The sequence below is a fragment of the Thunnus albacares genome, chromosome 18 (assembly GCF_914725855.1).
Source record: "Thunnus albacares chromosome 18, fThuAlb1.1, whole genome shotgun sequence".
In the NCBI taxonomy this organism is placed as follows: domain Eukaryota; kingdom Metazoa; phylum Chordata; class Actinopteri; order Scombriformes; family Scombridae; genus Thunnus; species Thunnus albacares.
The window spans coordinates 24,758,978-24,781,993 of NC_058123.1; the positions used below are offsets into that span (position 1 = coordinate 24,758,978).

The 23,016-nt window shown below is 39.1% G+C and overlaps 1 protein-coding gene across 1 annotated transcript in view; it reads left to right on the forward strand.

Moving 5' to 3' along the window:
- npr2 (natriuretic peptide receptor 2) overlaps nt 1–21,387 on the forward strand; it is a 65,010-nt gene extending 43,623 nt beyond the window's left edge. Inside the window, exons 11-22 of the mRNA XM_044334067.1 lie at nt 1,208–1,312; nt 2,643–2,714; nt 3,556–3,715; nt 3,794–3,949; nt 6,258–6,426; nt 13,658–13,804; nt 14,587–14,710; nt 16,068–16,136; nt 16,341–16,515; nt 18,274–18,372; nt 19,602–19,693; nt 20,841–21,387. Coding sequence (XP_044190002.1) covers nt 1,208–1,312; nt 2,643–2,714; nt 3,556–3,715; nt 3,794–3,949; nt 6,258–6,426; nt 13,658–13,804; nt 14,587–14,710; nt 16,068–16,136; nt 16,341–16,515; nt 18,274–18,372; nt 19,602–19,693; nt 20,841–20,903 — 1,431 coding nt within the window. The 3' untranslated portion in view covers nt 20,904–21,387. The remainder of the gene's footprint in view (nt 1–1,207; nt 1,313–2,642; nt 2,715–3,555; nt 3,716–3,793; nt 3,950–6,257; nt 6,427–13,657; nt 13,805–14,586; nt 14,711–16,067; nt 16,137–16,340; nt 16,516–18,273; nt 18,373–19,601; nt 19,694–20,840) is intronic.
- Nucleotides 21,388–23,016: the final 1,629 nt, after the last annotated feature.

Consider the following 23,016-nt stretch of genomic DNA (forward strand, 5'->3'; position numbering starts at 1 on the left):
TTAGTCTCCGTCTCTCTTTACTCAAATTCTTTCTGTCTCAGCTCTGTATGTGAGTTGCAGCCAGTTGGAGAAGAGCAGTTTGGGCTTCCTGGATGCCTCTGTGGCCTCTCGGTCAGTCAGCAGGCACACATGGGAGAGAGGCTGCTGTCTGAGCTGGCAGCTTCTCAGACGCCCCGGGGGCCTGATCGGCTGTCAAACCTCAGCTCATGAAAAAGGCAACCAGATGGGGGGAAGAAACTGGCCTGCCAGTGGAAACTTAACCACTTGTCTCCCAGCACTCTCTTCCTCCTCCCCCTCGTAGTCCTCCACCCCCCCCACCCCCCTCCACCTCACCAGTGTGCAGCAGGGGAAATTATATAGGCCAAAGGGTAGGCTAACATCTTCCGAGCCGTGAAACAGGAGCGACTCACTCCCTGCTTTTGGTTGTGAGAGCGGCTGTCACTCACTACGCTCAAAGAAGAAAAGTACACTGTTGAAATTATGAACACCTTTTTTGAAGTTTCATGCCAGCTGGAGAAAGATTTTGTTTTTCAGCGCTGCTTCTGTCAGCACTCGTACAGGTCAGAATAAAGCCACGACGAAGACGTCCGTGTAATGTACGCTTGTTTCTATAAAAGAAAACGACTGGGCTTTCTCACACTTTCTCATAAAAACAATCTGCCAGAAAATGTTCTCCACTTTGCCTCTTAATCGCTTAACCTCAAACATTTTTGTTTTCATACTTCTTTATTATTCAAAGTGATTCATGGTTTGGAAGACATCTTGTATCGTAAAACCAGTGTGTGATTAGTGATTATTTTCCATGTCGAGCAGTTTTACACGTTCCGCTTGCTCCACTCTGGTATTCCTGCTCGTACATCCTCTCAACACCTCAACATTTCTTTTTTTTTTTTTTTTCACCCGCCGTCGCTCCTCAGCACACTGGCTCATTCATAACCTCCAAGGGCAATTTATGCACATGCACATGTGTCAACTGGGTGCCCTGAGCAGGAATGCGTCTCAACACGTAGAAAAAGACATCGTGCCAACTAGCCGACTGCAAATAGACTATTTTGATGAACTGCTGGCAGCGTTATTCTCAAAACTTTGTATATAAATGAACCGTCAGTCCTCTCTGCCCCGTCCTCTGTTTCCATGGGGTTTGGGAATGTGATGTTTGGAAAGAGTTACACTCACAGTTGCAGTGTGTTTGTGTGGTTATTTTCAGATGAGAGACGTCCAGTTCAACCATCTAACCAGGTTCATCGGGGCCTGCATCGACCCTCCCAACATCTGCATTGTAACAGAATACTGTCCCAGAGGCAGCCTGCAGGTAATGTCTCTCGCTCCATCTCCTTTTACTTTTATACATTCCCTACTCTGTTCTTAGAAGAGGGTGATGATAAATGACTTCATACCAGTGTCAAACCGTGAAAATTCTGCTACTTAAAGCCCCTATTCACTCAAAAATGTGTTTTGCTCATTGTTAATTCACTTGGATGTTTGGCCTTCACTGTGCAGAATGATGTATGTGCAGAGTTCACATTCATCTGTTGATGGGAAAGAGATTCTCTATTCGTAGAAGCATGGTTTCCTGACATCAAAAACACTGAGAATGAATGAAGAATATTTGCATAATCATAGATTGTATTTCTCAATGAGTGGGAAGGGATGTAAGTAATTGTAAGATTTTTTTAAATAAGGTAACTGAACTTTTTTTTTGTAGAATAAAACATCAAACATATATATCAAAAAAAGATGTTTCTTTTCACCAAATTCTACTGGAATCTGTTTACAGGTTTTTGAATTATATCTGCAAACAGACTGAAAACATAACATAACCTCATGACTTAAATAATGACTTCATGTAATGTTTTATACCAGAAGTGATTGTGAGAATATTTGTATGAAAGTATGATTTATCGATTTGGAAAAAAAAACCTCTGAAGTTGCTGAGTGATTCATATAATAATACATGAGATTTATTGGATTTGATCTTTTGGCAAAGAGCTACAACTGATAGACTTTTTTGGTTGCAGTACTGTAAGACTGAAAAGTTTTTGCACAGACAACCTCATCTAACTGCGATTACTGGCTCGTACTGAGCCGACTGAAATCACCTTATTTAGTCTGAAATAATCTTACAATATACAGAGAGCAAGCCTTTGTAGTTTGCCATATTTTTGTTTTGTCAATCTTTGTGATTTGTCTTTTTTATTCCAATAAGAAATACATGATGCCATAAGTGAACTTGTTCTTGGCCTGTACTCACATGTTCGTGCCACTAGCTTCTTAAAATGGACAAGCTGGGAAACAATGTGTAACTCAGCCATGGACGTTATTACTCATGCTCATAGATAAGAATTTCTGCATAAAAGACAAATAACTGCATCTAATGTGATATGGTTGGAACAAAGCAGAACCCAGATTGCAATAACTGGCCGGATGTTAACATCCTGCAGGGCGACATGTGTGACCCTGAGGATGAAAAAGAGTATATGGTATCTGGCCTGAAGGTGGTTCTGTATTGAGTCCCAAAATAAACCTTTGGACTGTCTTATCTTGGCTGCTCTTGGAAGTTAAAAAAATAAACCAAGAAACCAGATTTGTCTCTGAAAGTTTTATGCTCAATTTTTGATTTGTTTTGCTCTTGTGCTGTCCAGGACATTTTGGAGAATGAGAGCATCAACCTGGACTGGATGTTCCGCTACTCGCTGATTAATGACATAGTGAAGGTACGTGGCGGTCAGACTGACAGGACTGTAAACAAAACTCCAATAGTCCGAAAGTCAGGACAGAAGCATCGATTTATTTGATGGTTGCCCATAAATGTTGACAAAAAGGTCACTTTTCAATGTTAAATAAGATGCTTTGCGTGCCTTACCCACAACAAATGCCCCAGGTTGCCATGGTTTCACATGGACAGTTTGTGAAAGAGTGAGTGAGGTGGAGAGAGCGAGCAAGAAAGACCATCATGCACAAAAAATGTATTTTTGGCACAGCGCAATGTATGAAACTACAGTACATATTGCCATTATGTCGTGTAAAGTAGGACAGAAACGTCATCATAAAATTTGCTAAAATATCCTTCCAGCTTCGTCAAATCTAATCATGGATTTACTTTCGGAGATTATTTTTAATTCATCCAAACAAAGAGGCTTTTTGTCAGGAGATCTCTCTCTCTTGGATGAATTCGATATTGAACTACTTGCATGACAAAGCGCTCCAGCTAAATTGCTCCACACAGATAGCAGCGTTCTGCAGAGAAGAGGGGCTGGTGAAGCTTTGAGGGATGTTTGACTCACCGTTTCCACAGAATATTGAACATGAGTACACTCAGTACCCGCCGTCCCCTTCCCTAAGGACTTAACAATAATGTCACAGAAATTCCCCTGTGACTGTGGCATTCTTGAAACATGGCCTTTTTTCAAATCCTTCAGCATACGTCTACTTGTCAAACTGTATTATTTCCATATGCCTGCATTTTTGTGCGCTCACATGTATGATTTGCTGTAGAGGAAAAAAAAAAAAAAAAAAGCACCCCTTAATGCTTGACTTAACGCTCCTCTCCACCAGGGAATGAACTATCTCCACAACAGCTACTTTGGCTGCCATGGAAATCTGAAGTCATCTAATTGCGTGGTGGACAGTCGATTTGTTTTGAAAATCACGGATTATGGCTTGGCCAGCTTCCGCTCGTCCTGCGAAAATGATGACTCGCACGCTCTCTATGCAAGTAAGTGGAGTTCATGCAAATCAGCAACTGTTGCTGTTAAGACATTTTCAGAGTTTCTGACTCTGCCTCATTTTTCAGAGAAGCTTTGGACAGCTCCCGAGCTGCTCATATACGATCGCCATCCCCCTCAAGGGACTCAGAAGGGTGATGTGTACAGTTTTGGCATCATACTGCAGGAAATAGCCCTGAGGAACGGACCTTTCTATGTGGAAGGCATGGACCTCAGCCCCAAAGGTAAAAACAACTTTCTTTTACCTACTTCAGGGAGGTCAGCTGACCACTGTGTTATTAACTGCATGCAGCATGTAAACATGTAAAACATGAGCACAAAAGAAAATCACATCAAACAGATAAATCAATATCGATTGAGTTGTGTTAGGTCTCTAGTTCACAAGCAAAACCATTTTCTGTAAAGCAGCTAACTTTACAAAGTGTCGTTATAGGAAAATATTGGGAGAAATATTTCTGAAGAAATCAGTTTCCTTTGACAAGGACAGACAGAAAGACAGAAAGTTCACATAATAGGAACTTCATTCATTGGCTTCACTGGCATTTAAAAGTGGACCTCGGTAAGGTCAGTCTATTATATCATGGCCCTGTAGCCATGTACACAAACAAAGAACACATGTTGACCAGATGTCAAAGGCAGGTGGAGTCACAAAACCAACACTTTTCATAGAATACACAAAAATACGATTGTTCCCTAAGAAACAACACAAACAAAATACAGACAAGGGAAATGAATAAGTCAAATAAACAGTAAAATGTAAAAAGTTAGCATGTCAGTGTGTGTTTTTGTTTGTTTGTTTTTGTAACAATTTCACTCTTGGAAGGCCTTGTGACCTGCTCTGTTAAAGGTGCTATACTAAATAAACTTTACTTACTTACTTAAAGCAGTTACTATATGTTAGTTTAAGATGCTGCAGGCATTTTCAAAATTTCTGTTCATCTCATTGGCAGGAAGGTGCCAATGAGACACTTTTCTTCTAAGAGGTCCTGGTGAAAATAGCTGCGTTAAAAAACATAACAAAACACATTTATATACAACAAGACAGATATGAGCCCACAGCATCAACAGCTACAGAATAACACAGTCCACCTCAACAGCAACAGGTTTCCTGAGAGTTCGATTATAAAAGCAGAAGGTCACGCTTTGAATAAAAACAATGACATTTAAAGACTATAGAAATCAAAGAGCATAGAAAGAGAACACTTTTACAAAGCTGATCGTAAAAACCCTGTTGCCATTAAGAATGTTGTTTTTGACGGATTCTACAAAACTCCACATCATGTTCATTGTTCCAACGTTTTAAAAAAAGACTTCTTTCTAAAATATGTGTTCATGGTATGTATGGTATCTGTTATGGTCAGATCATGGTTACGGTTAAACCAGATGGCCCTCCTGGGTGATCTCTAAATATCTTTTAGTTTGCAGTAGCTTTCTCACACTGAAAACCTTATTGTTATCTTCTGGAGCTTTCATTTAAATAAAGACTTTAAAAAAAATAAATAAATCTGAGCTTAATCACCGCTGACCCTCTGGCTCCTCAGCTTCCTGCACACATGTTGGCCATTGTGGTTTGACCAGTTTCTTCACCAGCACGACAGCAGGAAAAACTTCTAAAGCAATTCAGGATCAGAGGTTCAACTTTTTCTCGTCCAAAGTGGATGTGGTGCTTCCTCCATGTGATGACTTTCATTAGACCTTTATTAACAGTCACGCTCGATGCGGATTGTACAAGTGGCTGATAGTTATCCATTAACAGGCTGAGAGCAATGAAAGCCTGCACCTGTTCTCTAGTGTCTGGATGTGTTCAAACCTGCACTGCTTTCAAATAACAGCCGAGTCTTCTGATTACTTTTATGGAGGTTTCATGATGATACTAATAACAGAAGGAAGAGGAAGTGGACGAATCCATTTAGGAAGGATGTCTCCTATAAACGTATAAAATGATAGGATTATTGAATCAAAGAGGTGAAATCAGTAACAACAAAGAGTTGATCTACACTGCTGAATATATTGAGGCTTATTCAGCTGAAATAGCACAAGACATGTAAGAAATACAAGACTATTAAAACAATCAATATCAACTAAAAACACTTTTATGTGTAGTTTAGTAGTCACTGATGATTCCAGATGTGGGCTGCTATGACAAATACCATCTTGGAAAGCAGCATGGAAATTCCCTGATGTATCAGTTGTTGTATTCACTATTATTCATCATCATCATTTATTGTTATTCCTCTATTTATTATGTCTTTATGACTCATGTTGTCTTTAATATATTCTCACAAAGGTAGGTAAAGGAAACAAGCACTTCTTTTTTCAAATATTTTGCTGAAATTTTAGAAATTAGCTCAAAACTTGTGCAGCAATTGAATGAAAACACTAACTGCAGTCGCTGACTGAATTACTCATGCATCAGTGGCGAACATTATCAGTGTATAAATATTAATATAACAGCCTCCTCATCCAGACACACACACACACACACACTACATTTCCCACTGTGCATCACACTCTCTGTCCTCTCCCCTGCAGAGATCGTGCAGAAGGTGAGGAACGGTCAGAAGCCGTACTTTCGGCCGACGACGGACAGCAGATGTCACTCGGAGGAGCTGACCATCCTGATGGAGGGCTGCTGGGCCGAAGACCCTGCGGAGAGGCCCGACTTCGGCCACATCAAGATCTACATGGCTAAACTTAACAAGTGAGAAACCCACTTTCACTTCCTTTCGTTTCCCAGCCTGACAAAGCTCCCCTTTATTCTAAAAAAATCTGATACAGATATCCCAATAGCTGGAACGACAAAACCAAACCTATCTGCTTGGCTAGATACCACTCTTTTACAACTTGGGTGAACTGACTCTTTAAATTACAGAATTAAATTATACCAAAACACTAGGAGCTGGAAGCACTTTTGATTAATTTAACATATTCAACACCTCCGTCCTCTTTTTTCAAGGGGTGATAATTGGACAAATTGAAATCGACCGAGGCTGTTTTTCCCCAGACTATCCGTGTCTTCCCTGCCAAGCTCAACAAGTGAACACCGTGTTGGAAACTCACTGTCTGTCTGACTGCTGTGAGACTCATGTGTTTAAGTGATTCAAAAAGAGAAACAGTAAAAAGGATCATGTCCTGGAAATCACGGAGACAATTTTAGATAAAAGGCTGTTTGTAATTCCTGACAGGCAGCTCTTGACAGGAAGTGTTCTTTGCTGCCTTTCCATCTCAGCATGTGTGTGTGTGTGTGTGAGTGTGTGCGTGTGTTTGAGAAAGGGGAGTGTATGAGTCTATGTTTCTGGTATTGTTTTCAATGATCCCATGAATCATTCATACGCATATTTTGGTTTTAAGTTGTCTGTCGACGCCAGAAAAGAGGCACGCATGTTTTCCCTCGAGTAGGGCAGCTCTGTCAGGAAGAGTTACTGTATGAAGCATCCCCTTCTGATACAAAGTGACACACACGCACACTCACGCACAAACGCACGCACACACACACACACACACACACACACACACACACACACACACACACACACACACACACACACACACACACATAAAAAAAGGCTCATGGAAATACACAATTCACAGCACATTCTTGGGTTTGAACTCTAGGTTGATGGAAGCTGTTTGGGAAAGTGTATAATACAAATATATATGTATAGATAGAATTCATTCTGTAGAAACATGACATGGAGATAATACTTTCATTTTGTACAGAAAGCAGTAGAAAAGTACTGAAAAACCCAGAAGAAATACTTTACTTACTTACTACATCACTCCAGTGAAAGTATAAGGAGAAAAAAGTAAAATAATTCATTCTCAAAGTTTCCAGTCAATGTGTTGCAGAGCAGAAATGAACATGACATGAACTTTTGATTCATTGTACTGTATTTTTTTCATTTATGTCACCCTGTGCTCGTAACTTATGGTGGCGTTGAACTAAATTCTCACAAAAAGAAAAGATTCAAGTTCAGCTGGACACGGTGGCGGGTTTCCATCATTACAAAAGCATGTTAGGTGGTTAATCATTGTTCAGACCCACAGAACTGCACTTTAAATTCTAGTCAATATCCCAAAGGTTAAAAAAACAAATATGGTGCCAAAAAATTATGAAATATGGAGAAAACTGTGCATAAAGACAACTGGAATATGTCAGTTTAATGTAACAATGCAGCCATTATAAACATTAGGTTTGAATATTTACTTCAGCTTCAGCTGAAACTGGAAGAAGCGTAAACATGTGTAAACATGTAAGTGTGATATTGTCAGACAGTAGGATGTGAGTATTAAAGGGGATATTTGAGGGTAAAATCAAGGTTCAGGAGGTTAAGCACACTGGCTGACTCAATGCAGTTTCTGGCTGCCAGAGGTTGAAGTGTTGTGCTTGCTGGCTGCGGTCAGTGTTCCTGTGCTGTGAGTTGTGACATGGAGATCAAAACATGGGTCATGGTTCATTACTCTGAATGGCAACTTGGAGCTTTCTACTTCTAAATGTCGTGTTCTAGCTTAGCTTAAGATGGAAATAAACTTGTGTGTCAAAGTGTACAAGTGGTCCTGCTGTAGCTGCCTCCGGCGAAGGAAGTGATTTACAGCTCAGCGTCAAATATCACCTGTCGATACCATGGCAACGCTAAACGGATGTGTCATACATGATCGGGCTGAATTGTGCTTTATTTATATACCACGCAGTTATTGTGTTTGCATTCATTCATTCACTTTGTGAGATAGAATGATGATGGGAATGTGTACCTAGTCTCGCTACTGAATAGGAGACAACTGCTGTGCAATCAACAGCCTGAGTAACCACGCTCATCTTCTTTCATCCACTGTAGTAGAGTGGCGAGCAGCAGGCTTCCAGTGGATGGCTTTGTTACATGTGTTTTACTGAAAAGAATATATTATTGAGCTGTCTTTCATCTTACCTGATGTTGTCATCAACAACCTTCATCTGCTTCTCTCTATGTGTGGGGGTTACATAGCTATGCTGTTGCCTGTACACGTGTACAAATCCAGCTTTGGCCATGTATGATGACAGATTGTTCAGGTAGAAAAATACTGCTAATGCACTAGTCTGTCTTTGACTGACACGTTTGATTTAGTTAATCAATATTATTATCATTCATTCTTATTCTAAAGGTGAACTCAGTGTTGATTGCTAAGTATCTTAAAGAAGAGCATAGTAGAATTTTGTTTAACATAGTGGCCTCATCTATGTTCTAAAGAAAGACACGTAGCTGGAACGCTAACTCACTTTAGCTGTTGAGGCTTTGGCTTCTAGCTTTTGGAACAGCAAAGACTATACTGGTCCAAAATTGCCAGACAGAGTTATTGCCCCTAAATATGAATAAACAGTATAAATATTTTTGTATCACTAAACAGTGCAGGATAATCCAATCTGAGCCATTCCTTTATGAAAACAAGTCAAAATGTTGTGCATCATATTTTTATAAATGTGTTGTACTACAGACAAAACAGTCACTGCAAATGTATTAAAGGGCAATTATAATTATCAAACGTCCATATTAATCATTCAAGTCAAAAATGCCAAACATTTCCAAGTTCTAGTTCCTATTGTTATTCTTTTCTTTGTCTTTTTTTTCTGGCATTAAACTGCAAATCATTTGTTTTTTCAGTGTTAGTTGGACAAAATAAGCAATCTGGTATTGCAATTAGGAAATTGTGATCATTTTTCATTATTTTCTGACATTTTATAAACAAAACATTTAACTGATTAATCAAGAAAATAACTGGTAGATGAATTGATTGAATGAAGATAATCACAAGTTGGAGCTCTAAACAATATTACAGTAAAAGGTATTAATGGAGACCAGTGACTACTCAGTCTCAGTGTCCATTTTATTTAAACTATATGATAAGTGGTCGGAAGAAACGTAAAGGACACATGATTTGCAGTTAACTAAGTCGATCAAAAGCAATGATTCTTTAAAGATAGGATCAGCGTGACAGCTTTATGAAAGTACAACCATACATTTGTTGATTTGGTGGAGTAGCAGTCTTAAAACAGGTGGTTTGGAAGCGTATCTATAAACAGATCTGTGTGTTTGGTGTGTTTTTCCTCTCAGTGTGACCTCTCCTCTGTTTGCTCTGTAAGTCACTGCAGGACAAGCCCGGTGATGTATAGCTTTCCATTTGGAGTGGCTCGGAGTAGAGAGGGTCTGTATGATTGATATCCGCAGAAGCACTCAAGGATGCTCTTGACAGCGAGCATGCAAAGTCCCTTCTCGTGTGTATGAAGCCCTTCACCACAGAGACCTGCACGTTAATGCACTGTTTGCCGGTTATTTTCATTAGGTAAATGTATGTTGTTGACATGACGTGATGGATGGGCTGTTATTTTTGGTGTGTGTGTATGTGTGTGTGTGTGTGTGTGTGTGTATGAGCTTGGGCTTGAAGGGCGCGGTAACAAGAGGGGTGTTCAGCAGTAAACGGTTCGGTTTAACCCGCACAGAGAGCTGACACTTCGCTCGCCGTGAATAGCTGACCTCTCACCGTGCAGCTCTCTCACTGTTTGCGTTCACTGCTCACAGTATACTACAAAAACTGCTCACTTTACATTGTGTTCTGCATTGAAATCTTCCCTTTTTTTTTACATGGTATTATTTTTTCTTTCATTCTTAACTAAAAACTGGTTATGTCAGGCCCATCAGTCCATATATGAGGAATACGTAACTTCTCGAAGCATGTTTATCCACTTTGTAAACGAGAACTCAGAGGGCACGTACCTCTGCCAAGACCGCACAGTCAAGTAGAAAATGTTTTAAATTCTCAATCTGCATCTGGACCCAGATCTGCATTAAAATACATGGTGATAGACAAACATGCTGACTGGCCCATGGTGGTCACGATGTCCCGAAAATATGTAAATCCTGTCTGGGAAAATTAGAGCTTTGTCCAGGAGACTCAGACTCATGAGGTCAGAGTTATTTAAATTTATTTAAATTCATCAAGTAGCTGTAGCATCACCTCTAGAGGGAAATGCCATCAAATTTTGCACAGTCAGTCAGATTTCATTCATTTAATTGCAGATTAATTGAGTCAGTCATTCTCTACTTTCTGCGCTTCTGTGTCTCCTGGAAAGAACTTTGTATTTTGGAGCAAACTACAAGGAAAATAGGGTTTAAACTGTGAGACAGTCGTTTGAGTGTAGCTTTTTTTTCTTAACAGAAGTGGTACATTTACACACAAGTAAACAATCGTTTATCATTTACTTGGGTGTAAATGGGAAGTTGGTTGTGAATGAAGATATCTGAACATCCGACAAGCAGTTCTGACAGAGTATACCGACCCCTTTATCTCATTATGTAGCTAAATAGCAGTTTGATTAATTAATGTTTTTTATTGGTCCAGTGAGAGAATCACATTTTGAACACATAACCTTGCACATTCACAAGACCAGTGGCTGACCTCTCTCATGGTCGCTGCTGCTGACCTCAGTGGCCGTTGTGTTTACACTGGAAAAAGATGGAGTGGTAAATGCTCGCTGTCTGAAAGCATCTAAATGAGTTAAAACAGAAAGTGCTTCTGCTGTCTGTCAAGCCTACAGTCCACTAAATTTCAGTGAAACTGGTCAAGCTTCTATGATATCCTTCTGTCAACACATAAACGAACGGGGATGTTTTTTCCCCACTTTCTCTCGGAGGAATAAGGTTTTTTAGACAGGATACAGGGTTAAATCACTTACTGAAATGATGATTTTTTGGAGTGTTATCTCTTTCCCATCAGGCTCACCATAGAGACCGTTATTACTGTTACTATTTTATCTATTGTATCAGTTTGGATGAATGGTGGGAAAATATGGATGTCAGTGATGTGCAGTGCAGTAAACCATGCGTGCCCTGTGTGATTGCATTCAGTGCGTTGATACTCATAACTGTCTTTCATGTCTCCCTCTGATGTTTTGTACTTTAAACTTAAACAACATGTGGGTGTGTGTAGGATCCGTGACCCAGAAGAAACATGGCAGAATGCCAGACATTGATGCTTTTAACCGTCATGGTGGTGTGGATGACTCGCGTTCACGCTCCGGTACAAGCGATCGCGTGTACATGCATGTGTGTGCGTGCGTAAGGATATGAATTTAGAAAATCACCTGAGACAAACACATTATACAACATTGTGTATTATATAATTATAAAACATATGTGAAACGCTACCATCGCAGCAGTAGGGATGAAAATAGACCTTTCACAGAATGTTTGGAGGGACTGTTTTTTTTTCTCCATGTTGGAAGACAACAACAGCTGCTGTGTGTTCACAAACAAATGTCTCAAAATCACAGTGAAACAGACATATGCATTTCTGGTGTTTTACCTGTTTTCTGCACAGACTGAGTTTCTTGTTTTTTAAGCGGTTGCCAATGGACACAGGTGGCCATGTTGGAGGAGGAAAAGCTATTCAAATACTCTGAATAATTTGAATTTTTCCACAGCTATTTAACAATGATAACATTTATTTATACAGCACTTATCAAAACCAAAGATTACAAAGTGATTTACAAGGACAAAATGAAAAAGAAACAAACACAACCAACCACATGCAGATTAATACATTTTCAGAATCAACATAAAAGTAAAAATAAACCTCTGAAGCCACTGCAGAGATTATGTACAGCTGTATTTATCAAACAGCAAAAAGTGCTTAGTGCTCCTCACTAAACTGTTTAAGTCTGTCATTCCTTGTTTTTCTTTGTGCTGTTTCCATCAGCTGGACACCAACTGCTACTGATGTTTTCTTCAGTAGTTTAAATTTGTTGAGACAAAACATTTTTTCTGGGGTTCCACATGGGTCAATCCTTGGGCTTGGTCTCTTTTAACATCAACATAAAATACAAACACTAATTTTTACCTTTCGAAGTTCTTACTCTTTTCTTTATATGTGTTCCTTTTTTGCTACATTTTGGATGGATAGTTTGTCCCTCATATCTGATTCACAAAGCCTTTATAATTTACATGATGAACACATGTGAGTGCTGATAAGAAATAACTTAACTTAAAGATAAATTCTGATTTATTCCGACCTGGATGTTATTTTTGTCATCGTGTAATCATTTCTATCAGTTTAGATAACTCTTTTTACTTAATGCACCAAACAGACAGTGAAAGAAAAACGAGCAGTCAGACGTTCACACAGGTTGTAAACAGTTTATCCAGATTATCTAAACCACTTTATTTGGAGGAAAACAAACTGTTTCTTGCCAAGTCAGACTTTATTTCATTGATGTTGTCCTGGTCCCAGGTCTTGGTCCATAAATGAACTTGGTGACTACAGTGTTTCCTTTAAATACTAATAAACAACTGTGGTGGCAAATAAATGAACTTTTAGAAAACGAAAAATCGTTCAGAGGTTAAGTTGTCTTTAATGTTTAAAACTGCACACTGTCCCAATCAATAAATCAAATCAAATCAAAATCTTTATTGAATTGACAAAGGAACAAAGACCTGAGTTATTCTGCGCAGAGCAATTAACATTGTCAGGCAATACAGTGTCATTTATACTTTAGAGATGAACACGTCTCCTGATGCTTTTTACAAATCTCATTGGTCTTTCCTTATTTATCTCAGTAACTCACCTAAAATATCACTATCTACAATAATATTAAAGAGCAGCTTATTACTTTGTCTGTTTGTGCTTGGCAGGCTATTGATTTTGTCTGGTGGCGGGCCGTCCTGTCCCTAGAGAGGATCAAAGTCCCCTTCTATTTTTACCAGAGCAGATGCACTACTTAATTTAAGTGTAAAAGAAATATATGAACACATTCCTAATACACTAAGTTACACTATGAATTTTCCACCATACTACTGTAACTAAAGTTTCAGGTACCAGTATGATTATACCTGACTGGGGATTTGTGTGGATATTCCCTAATTCTACTCTGTGTGTGTGTGTGTGTGTTTGTGTGTTTTCCACAGGGAGGGCAGCACCAGTATTCTTAACAACCTGCTGTCCAGGATGGAGCAGTACGCCAATAACCTGGAGAACCTTGTGGAAGAGCGAACACAAGCCTACCTGGAGGAGAAAAGGAAAGCCGAAAATCTCCTCTATCAAATTTTACCACAGTAAGGAAAAATGACACATTCACGCTTTTGTCCTTCAACCCCAAAAGCTTCAAACTCCAATTAACGTGAACCCTGCAGATAGGATGGATGTTACCAGTCGTAGCTCAATGACACTCTGTCAATTGTGTTAAATCCCTGTATTAATTTAAGACTGAAAATCCCTCCCAGTACCACGTTTTATTAAGAGATGCACATTTCCCCGTGGTGTGATCTCACTGTAGATGAAAGTGAAGAGAGAGAGAGAGAGAGAGCTGACAGGCAAACTGCTCATTAAGGCGAGACAGAAGAACAGACATGATAGTGGGTGTATGCATTTGGATAACACAACAGTAGCAAATCTCATCTTTCTCAGACATTTATCCCCTTTTTCCTGCTTCCCTCCTCCAAAGGCATCCAGATACACAGACATTAAGATCTGTGAGAAAGGACAGATATCATTTCTCACCGCGCTTGTGAATTAGACTAACTGACTTCTGCCACACTGTTTTTGCCTTTGGTATTATTTGCTTAAGAGAAAATGAACATGAAGATAAACTGACATTTATTTAAACTTGCCAGGCGATTGTTCTGTAATTATGTTTTAGGAAGACAAGTCTTAGTTAAATTTGCTCACCTGACAGCAACAAAGCAAACATCATTTTCTCATCACCTCTGAGAACCCGCAGTTGCTTGTTTGATCTTGTTTTTTCACATTTCTTTAGTCATTTGAGTATCCTCTGATCCTCCGTTGATTCTTCTGAACCTGTCCTCATGACCTTACATCTCTCTCTCTCTGCACGCAGTTCAGTAGCAGAGCAGCTAAAACGAGGGGAGACGGTGCAGGCAGAAGCATTTGACAGCGTCACCATTTACTTCAGTGACATCGTGGGCTTCACGTCCATGTCTGCGGAGAGTACACCACTACAGGTACACAGCCTGCAATCAATATGTCACCGCGCTCACCTCCGATGAGTGATTTTACTCGAATTCTCTGTGTGTTTGGTGAAATGTATCAAAAGATTTGAACTAACAGGTTCTCCTTTTCTCTCTTTCCTCAAAATCTATCAAGCTAATCTAATATCTCTGGTCGTGATCAGTCACAGTGAATTCTCTTTCTCTATTCATGCATTAAAGTGTTCACTCGTATCAGGTTTCTACCTACAGTGTGTTTCATAGTTCCCACAGTGTGTGTTCCCACACATGGACTGCAACTCAGAATAGTACAACTGCTAGATGAAAGAGTGTGTTGACGCAGAGTTGAGTCACATTGTGCCACAACATGCAGTATCTGCCTCTTAAGAAAACTCATAGATTTAATCTAGCATCAGTAAAACAACATAACTGTAAACATGCCACTCCCTGTGAATCACTCAGAAGTGATTGTTGGTTTCAGAAGTGTGGGGTCAAGTCAGGGGTCTTCAACTGAAACAATGTGAATGCTACTTCTAGCATTTATACGTATTTCTTTTAATCATATTATAGTAAATAATACAGTATGATGAAACTGGTTGTCACGGTTTTATAATAATGGTAGCCCAACAAAATATTAGACATTGCTGTATTAAACAACCAGGTGCTTAAAATCACATTGATTATTGGTAGATAATGTGTTATTGTGGTCTTATCTTTGATTGATATTCAATTATAGCTTCTTGATATTCAATTCTTTTTAGGAGAATATTAAGAGTAAATCAAAAACTTAATAAAATGTTTGTTTTTTACTGCCTGAAAAACATACAGATGAGGTTGCAGAACTTTTTTTGGAACCCTGAATAGTGTCTGCTGATGTTCCTGTCAGGACACGAACAGGGCCAAAAAAACCCATCACTTGGCTGCCGCTTGTTAAAGTTATTGCTGTGAGCGGACGGTAATAACTGTATATAAATAAAGCAGGATTCTGAAAAGCGAGGGGGGCATAGACGATATACTGTATAGAGCTGAAAGGTGTAGGGATGGCAGATTGTAATATTCCATCTGTGGATTTGATTCATGATGTTGTAAATGTTTGTCGGTAAGCCACAGCGGGCAATCGTCCAGGGACAGACAGACACAGATAATGTGAGAGACTGTGAGGTTTAGCAGACACACTGACCTCTCAATCTGTCAGCCTCTTAACAAATGCAAACCCCAGTGCCAAATGTTGGATTAACGGTCTACAGTTTTACATTTTTCAGTGAACTCACAATGCTTTCAGTTGACATACAAGCAATAAGTTAAAAATGTTTCAGTACTGTTGCTTTAGTGAGGTCACATAATCCAAACTCTCCTGTCTCTCTCTCTGTAGGTTGTTACGTTGCTTAATGATCTGTACACCTGTTTTGATGCCATCATCGATAACTTCGACGTATACAAGGTAAATCAGGATTATCAATGTCACTACGATGACTGATTTTAATGCAAGAATTTGTTCATTTGTGTCCAGTCAGTGCTGAGTTTTGTCTCTTACTTTATGTTAAAATCTGCAACTGAAATGTTTGAGTACATACAATGGCAAAATGACAAGAAGAAGGTATTTTTTCTCTCTTGACGCTTTGATCACTTATGATTCGTCCCTCAGGTGGAGACCATTGGCGACGCCTACATGGTGGTGTCAGGGCTGCCAGTTCGGAACGGGAAACTCCATGCCAGAGAGATCGCTGGGATGTCGCTGGCTTTGTTAGAGCAGGTCAAAACCTTCAAGATCCGACACAGACCCAACGACCAGCTGAGACTCAGGATAGGTATACACACAGGTGAGTCTGGACTCTCACGCTGACCTGCATCTGTGCACATCTGCACCAAGGTGATTTATGAGTTCTTTAATCTGTAAATCCACTTACAACAAGCTGTACAGCTACGTCACTCTCCTTCCTGCTTGTTGCCATTTGTCTGGCCATTTTTCTGTTTCCATTTTTAGTCGTAGCTACTGCATTTTTCTTGCTCTGGAGGATGACTATCCTATTCTTAATTCCACCCAGACTGAGAATAATCAACAATTGATTGACTTGGTTGTTTTCCCACTGAGAAACGGCTGGTAATGAGCACAACACCAGACCTTTTTGAATTGTTGAACAAATGAAAGATGTGGGCCGTGATTCAGAAGTCTAAATCAGGCTACATGAATATTATAGTTTTGAGAACTTACTCAGAATATCTATCCAACCATGTATTTTGTTGAAAGCTTAGTCAAAGCAGCATCATGTTTTCCCATGTATGACCCTTCTCTTTCCCGTCTACCAGGGTTCACATCTGATATGAGTTACAATACGTTTTGCAATAAATTCAGCCAGAATTAGCAACAATTTTCCGTAAAAGACTTGGACTAACCAAAACACATTTCTCTATCTCCTCTATCTAAGATAAACTGTAATTACAGTATGTGTGTAATGTGAGGGCTAATGTGCTCTAAAACTAGATATACAGAGAACCTGTAAAAAGCCTAAATTAAGACTAAATACAGTGTGGGTCCTGATATTTAATCATCAACACTGAACTCCTATAATTAATCATAGTAATCTCACATGCTTATCACCATCTATGTAATGATAATAATGATACATTTTATTTATAGAGCACTTGTATCTATGTGTGTATGTGATTTAACTGTGGATCCAGGGCATTAGATTACGTGACAGATTGTGTGAGTACACTGTTGTGAAATCCCCAGACTGTCAACATGCCGGTAAATGTGCTTGAGTTAATGCCCTGCCTCATAGTAATAATAAATCAAAGTTAAGACCTTGCCTATAAACATTTTGATTATTTTGACAAAATAATCTTAGCTCAAGATCCACTTACTTGGTTGTAGTTTGCGGTGCTGTTATTTTTTCTACTACTATGTGCTTGTAATATTTTGTCCGCCCTGTTTCTATCAATGAGGGTAGACTATGTAAAAACATCTCTCAGTATAATGTAATGCAGTTCAACAGCAGCATAAACTACAGCTTCCACAGTGACCATAAGTTGAACTAACACCTCTCTGAAACAGTTGCAACAAAAACTGAACATCAGAACCTTAATGAAGGTAGTATTTATTGCAGGGCTGTTGTATTAGCCTGCATTATTTTTTGCTAGGTGTACCTAATAAACTGGCAACTGAGTGTACATCAAGCGTAGGGCAGTGGTGATTTGTAACTTCCCACCATTGGATGCCAACATGATGACTGGACATAAACACTCAGTAGTGCCTCAGTAGTAGTTGGGTGTAATTTATGAGTGGCTTCTGACGCACTATTTAGACTGTATCAGCTCATGACGGCACTGTTTATATTCTTATTCAGACACTTGACATGCAATAGCAATAGACCAGCGTGTGTAGGCTGGTACTTAGCATTGTCAGAGTAATTTAAAGCATTCCAAGCACAATTTCGATTCACTCACACTTCTGTCGTGCTATTTAAAAATATTTTCACTGAGGTGGTGGTGTGAAAATGACAGCAGCGTCTAGCATGCCAGATATTATTGTTTTTTTCTGCTGTAAAATGTGACTATCTTTAGCTTCTGTTTTATAGGTCCAGTCTGTGCTGGTGTGGTTGGGTTGAAAATGCCCAGATACTGTTTGTTTGGAGATACTGTCAACACGGCATCTCGAATGGAGTCCAACGGAGAGGGTGAGTGTCAATGTCACTAGTTTTTTTTCTATTTGTTTTACCCTGGACATCTCTGGTGCCTGCTGGATTTTATATCATAAACCTTGACTTCTCTACTCTGTCTGTGTCACTCCCAATAACACAGTAGAGAAGTCAAGGTTACACAGTCCCAATCCCATTGGTTCCTACTGAAGATGTAAATCTTAAAAAACAGGTCCCAAGTATATAGTTTAATTTTTAAAAAAGGCTCAGTACTTTCCTACAACAGCTGGGCACTGTAGTTTTTAGCAAATATTACTCAAACAGGAGTAAGAAATGCATTTGTAAGGAACTATTTTCAGCTACGAGTGAACACATACTTGGTGCTCGTGTGAGGAATTGTTTTTTGTCTTTTCATGGGATTTGTTGATGTGATTTTTTGCTTTACCGTTGATTTGTTTAGTTCTGATGTGATTCTATTGTGCTGTGTACTATTGTGTATTATACAGCATGTAGTAAGTAAATGTAAAAGTGTAAACCTTTGCTAATTTCACTGTTTTTTATATTGACCACAGGAAGAGTAGTTGTAGCCAAGATAACAATTGATTCCAGTAAACAACAAATAAGCACTTATCTGAACAGTTTTTTAAATCTTGTACAGTCAGCACACATAACATACTGCACAGAAATCTGCTGAAATAAGTGTAAATGAGTATCTTCTAATGTGGTTGGATGGAAACATTCTTCAGTAAGAACATGATTTCAAAGCTGAAAATAAGACGTATTGACATGCTGAGTCAAATACTTTCTACACTGACATTTCTGTTCTTAACTGGCAGCGACAGGACCTAGTGTTATGAAACTGTGGTTGGATATTTTGCGAGCCAATCATCAGATGTATTGATTAACTACTGAGTCGCTTCCTGTATTGTGCCTCCACTGGTAAATAATTGATAGCACTTACAGCTAAGGGCCCTTAGCCAGCGATAAACTGTGCAACCTGAAGCCTCACAGTCAGGAATCACATCTCACATCTCTGCACTGTGTGCATTAATTGGATAAAACAATGCAGATTTTCACCACTGTTAGCATTTTAGCTGCTGATGTCTGATGGGACTGAATGCTTCTACTCGTCGCACCTCTCAGTTATGTCCTGAGGCCTGAGATAAAAGCAGTGTGGTGGTAATTCAAATATTGTTGGAGCTGTCATTTTCCATTTACTGTGTGAAGATTCTCATTCTTGTCTGTTGTGTTCTTGATGTGTTTTGCAGCTTTGAAGATCCATGTATCCTCAGCCACCAAAGAAGTGCTGGATGAGTTTGGCTACTTTGATCTTCAGTTACGAGGAGATGTAGAAATGAAGGTAAGCAGCCTTCCTTTGCTTCTTAAAAAAACTGTTAAAGTTGAAACACAAGAAAAAGAGCAAGCATTATGCTCACAAAGGCTGCCCTGCTTCTGTTTGTGACTGCTGAATAAAGATTGCTCACACTGCAAAAAACATTTATTGTTGGTGCGGTTTGTTTCAGGAAGGCTGATCACCACACTCGAGATTCACAATTCTTGAAATGACTTTATCTGTATTGGAATGAATGAAGTTAAGATTTGTTTGCAGAATGATATTTCTGCATTTTAATTTGGAAACTAACATCTTACTGTATAATGGGGCTGCCAGCTGTTTCATGGAGTGGGCAGCAACTAATGATTATCGAAATGATTATTGATTTGTCTGATTATTTTGATTAATTGATCAATAGTTTAAAATCAGGGTTGCAGTTTCCATTGAGGGCACACAGGTTATATCCTCAGTATTGTTTCATTTAGTATTAGTTAAGATAAATAAGTTAAATTAACCATAATGGAGGGATTTATGAATGAAGTGATGATGATGTTTAGTGTGATTTAGACCACCAGAGTTACATTCCTGCCAGTGTGGAGAATTCTTTAACAGCATTTAGGAAGGAAAATGTCAGTGTTTCTAAAGTCCTGGCTATGGCCCTGTACAAAATGACAAATTGTGAAAAAAGTCCTTTACCTCCCAGAGTCCAGGATAATGTCTTCAGAAAGCTTGATTTTTCTGACCAACATTCAAAACCCAAAGATAATCAGTTTACATTCTCACATTCGATCAGCTGGAGCCAGTAAATGTTTACATTTTTGCTTGATAAATATTTAAATTTGCTTTAAATTGCTAATTTTCTGTTGATCATCTTATCACCTAATGAATCAATCATTTCAGTAATAGCTTGAGATGGATTTTGACCTTTTGGAGGAACAAGGTTTTCACCTGGCAACAGCAATATGCTATTATGATTTTGAAGTATGATGTGGTTAATTCTTCTCTGATAACACATAACGCTTCTTTTGTGAAGAAAGGTGGAGGTGTAAGCTGAGCTGCAACAACCATCAGGGTCACCCTTAATGAAGGGCAGCCTAATAGAGGATATCACCCTCACCTCCCAACCCCCACTTCATCTCCATTGATGAACCTATTGATTTCTGTGTTTTTCCAGGGCAAAGGCAAAATGAGAACCTATTGGCTTCTTGGGGAGAAGACTGATGTGTATGTTATCTGAGAGGTCTGCTGATAATGTGGCAGCAGCAGTGGAGACGACAGCAGAAGCTCCGGTGGCCGAGCCACTTCTTTATTTGTTCTAGAATAAGTCCTTACTGGTGATTTCCGTGCAGAGGAAAAGTGAACAACACCATACGAAAAAACACAGAGTGAATTCCAGGTATATTTACTACCTGAATACTGTAACTGCAAAAAAAATATATTGTAAAAGTTGTTTTTTGTATGAAGAACCTTTCTGTCCTGAGAGTGAGTACTTTTCACTGATAAATTCTTATTTTTTGTGCTTTCTATATTCAGATTTGTATAATGTGTTTGGAAGTCAATGATATATTAATATTTCCTTGAAACATCCATTGAAGTTTGGAGGCACAGTGTTACAATCAATGTCACTGCAGGGGCTCATCAACGGTGTTACACAGTACAAGATAATATGTATATATGTATATCCAAGATACTGTAAGATATTTTGTTCAATAAACCGAGTAAAACACTCCTTTTTCCATTTATGGACCAGGCTCTATTTTTATACTTTTGGTGTGGCTTTTGGAAATGTATTGATATATGCATCTATAAAGGGTGTAATATGAGAAAGGCAGAAAAAAGAAAGAAATAGGATAATGTGGACTCATTACCTTGCGAGGCAGCTGGCTTCGCAAGATCACAAGATCAGTCCATCTTGTCAGGCTTCAAGTTGGTTGGTGCTAGACTGGAGCAGCTGGAGGGAGGATTTGCAAAACTCTTGCAAGATTTATACACTAACCTTAATCTTAACCCTAACCTTAACCTAAAACCTAACCCTAACTGCATACCCGAGAGTTTGTGCCTCCAGCTGATCTAATCTAGCATTTACCCTTCAAGTTATGCACTTGTGTCTGATCCAATCAGTGTCCTATGAGGAGCTACTGGCAGTTACAGGTGTGGTTTAGGTGTCACAACAGCGAGAAGCGACTGTTGGTTCAAAACAACAATAGCAGCTCTTAAAGAGGATTGTGTAGATTCTGCTATAGCATCAGTTATATCAGAACTGGGGAGTACTTCTTTATTGAAAGAAGAGCAAAGAACGGTACTGAAGACTTTTCTTGATGGATCTGGGCCGTATTCTCCTGATAATACTCACCCAAATGTTTTCATCCATGTTTAACCTAGAAAGAATTTATAAATTACCGCGTGCTGTACCCCTGAAATATTGGATGTCCCACTAGAATTGCAAATTTAAAAAAGGAAGTGGTAATTAAGCAGAGGGGCAGCTAACCCGGTGTAACCTTTTGGGAATGTCTATTGAAATTAAGCTGCACCTTGAAGATTTTATTTTCTATTTTTATCTTCTGTTAAATATCAGCTCTGCACTTTTCCCCTCAAAGGTCATGATAGCTAGTTCAGATTTATCCACTTTAATATTAGCCATATCCCTTCATGTTTCACGATACTGCCAGAATTATTATAATTATTTGCCATATACATAACAAATGTGTCATAGAAAGTATCTGCAGCCTAATTAACTGCCAGCAGATGTGGACAGATAAGGGAAGAAGTGGATAAAAGCGAGGCAGTAGCAGGCATCTGTGTTTGTTGTAATGACATCACCACTCATTAGATGCTCATTATCAGTTGTGAAACAGGGGCATGGACACAGTGTGTGGCTATGTGTGTGTGTTTGTTCTTTTTCATCTCTGCAAGAACACATATTCCCCTCCTGCACAGCTGTAATTACCGCCCACTTTCTTGCAGTGACACACCACCGGTGCCTGTTAGAGCCACATCGAGCAGTGAAGGTCTCTGCTGAACTGCACGCTGACCTGTTAACTTCTCAATACTGACCAGGTTGTCTGTCATCTTATCATGTTTTATTTTCTGCTTTTTCAGACAGCAGACCTTGAAGTACAAAGCCGCCAAGAAAAACACGTGTACATAAGTCAAATAATTCTCAAAATCCCTTTAAATAAAACATCTTCAATTTTTCAGTGATTACATGTTACTCAAGCCAGCGCTAACTTGCATATAGGTGTGTGTGTAGAGTTGGAGGGAGGGTGAGCTGATAACATGCAACATAGGTCCTTTCTGGTTAGAAAAAAGTATTTTCTGGACTATTTCAAAGGTCTGAACGTATTTATCTT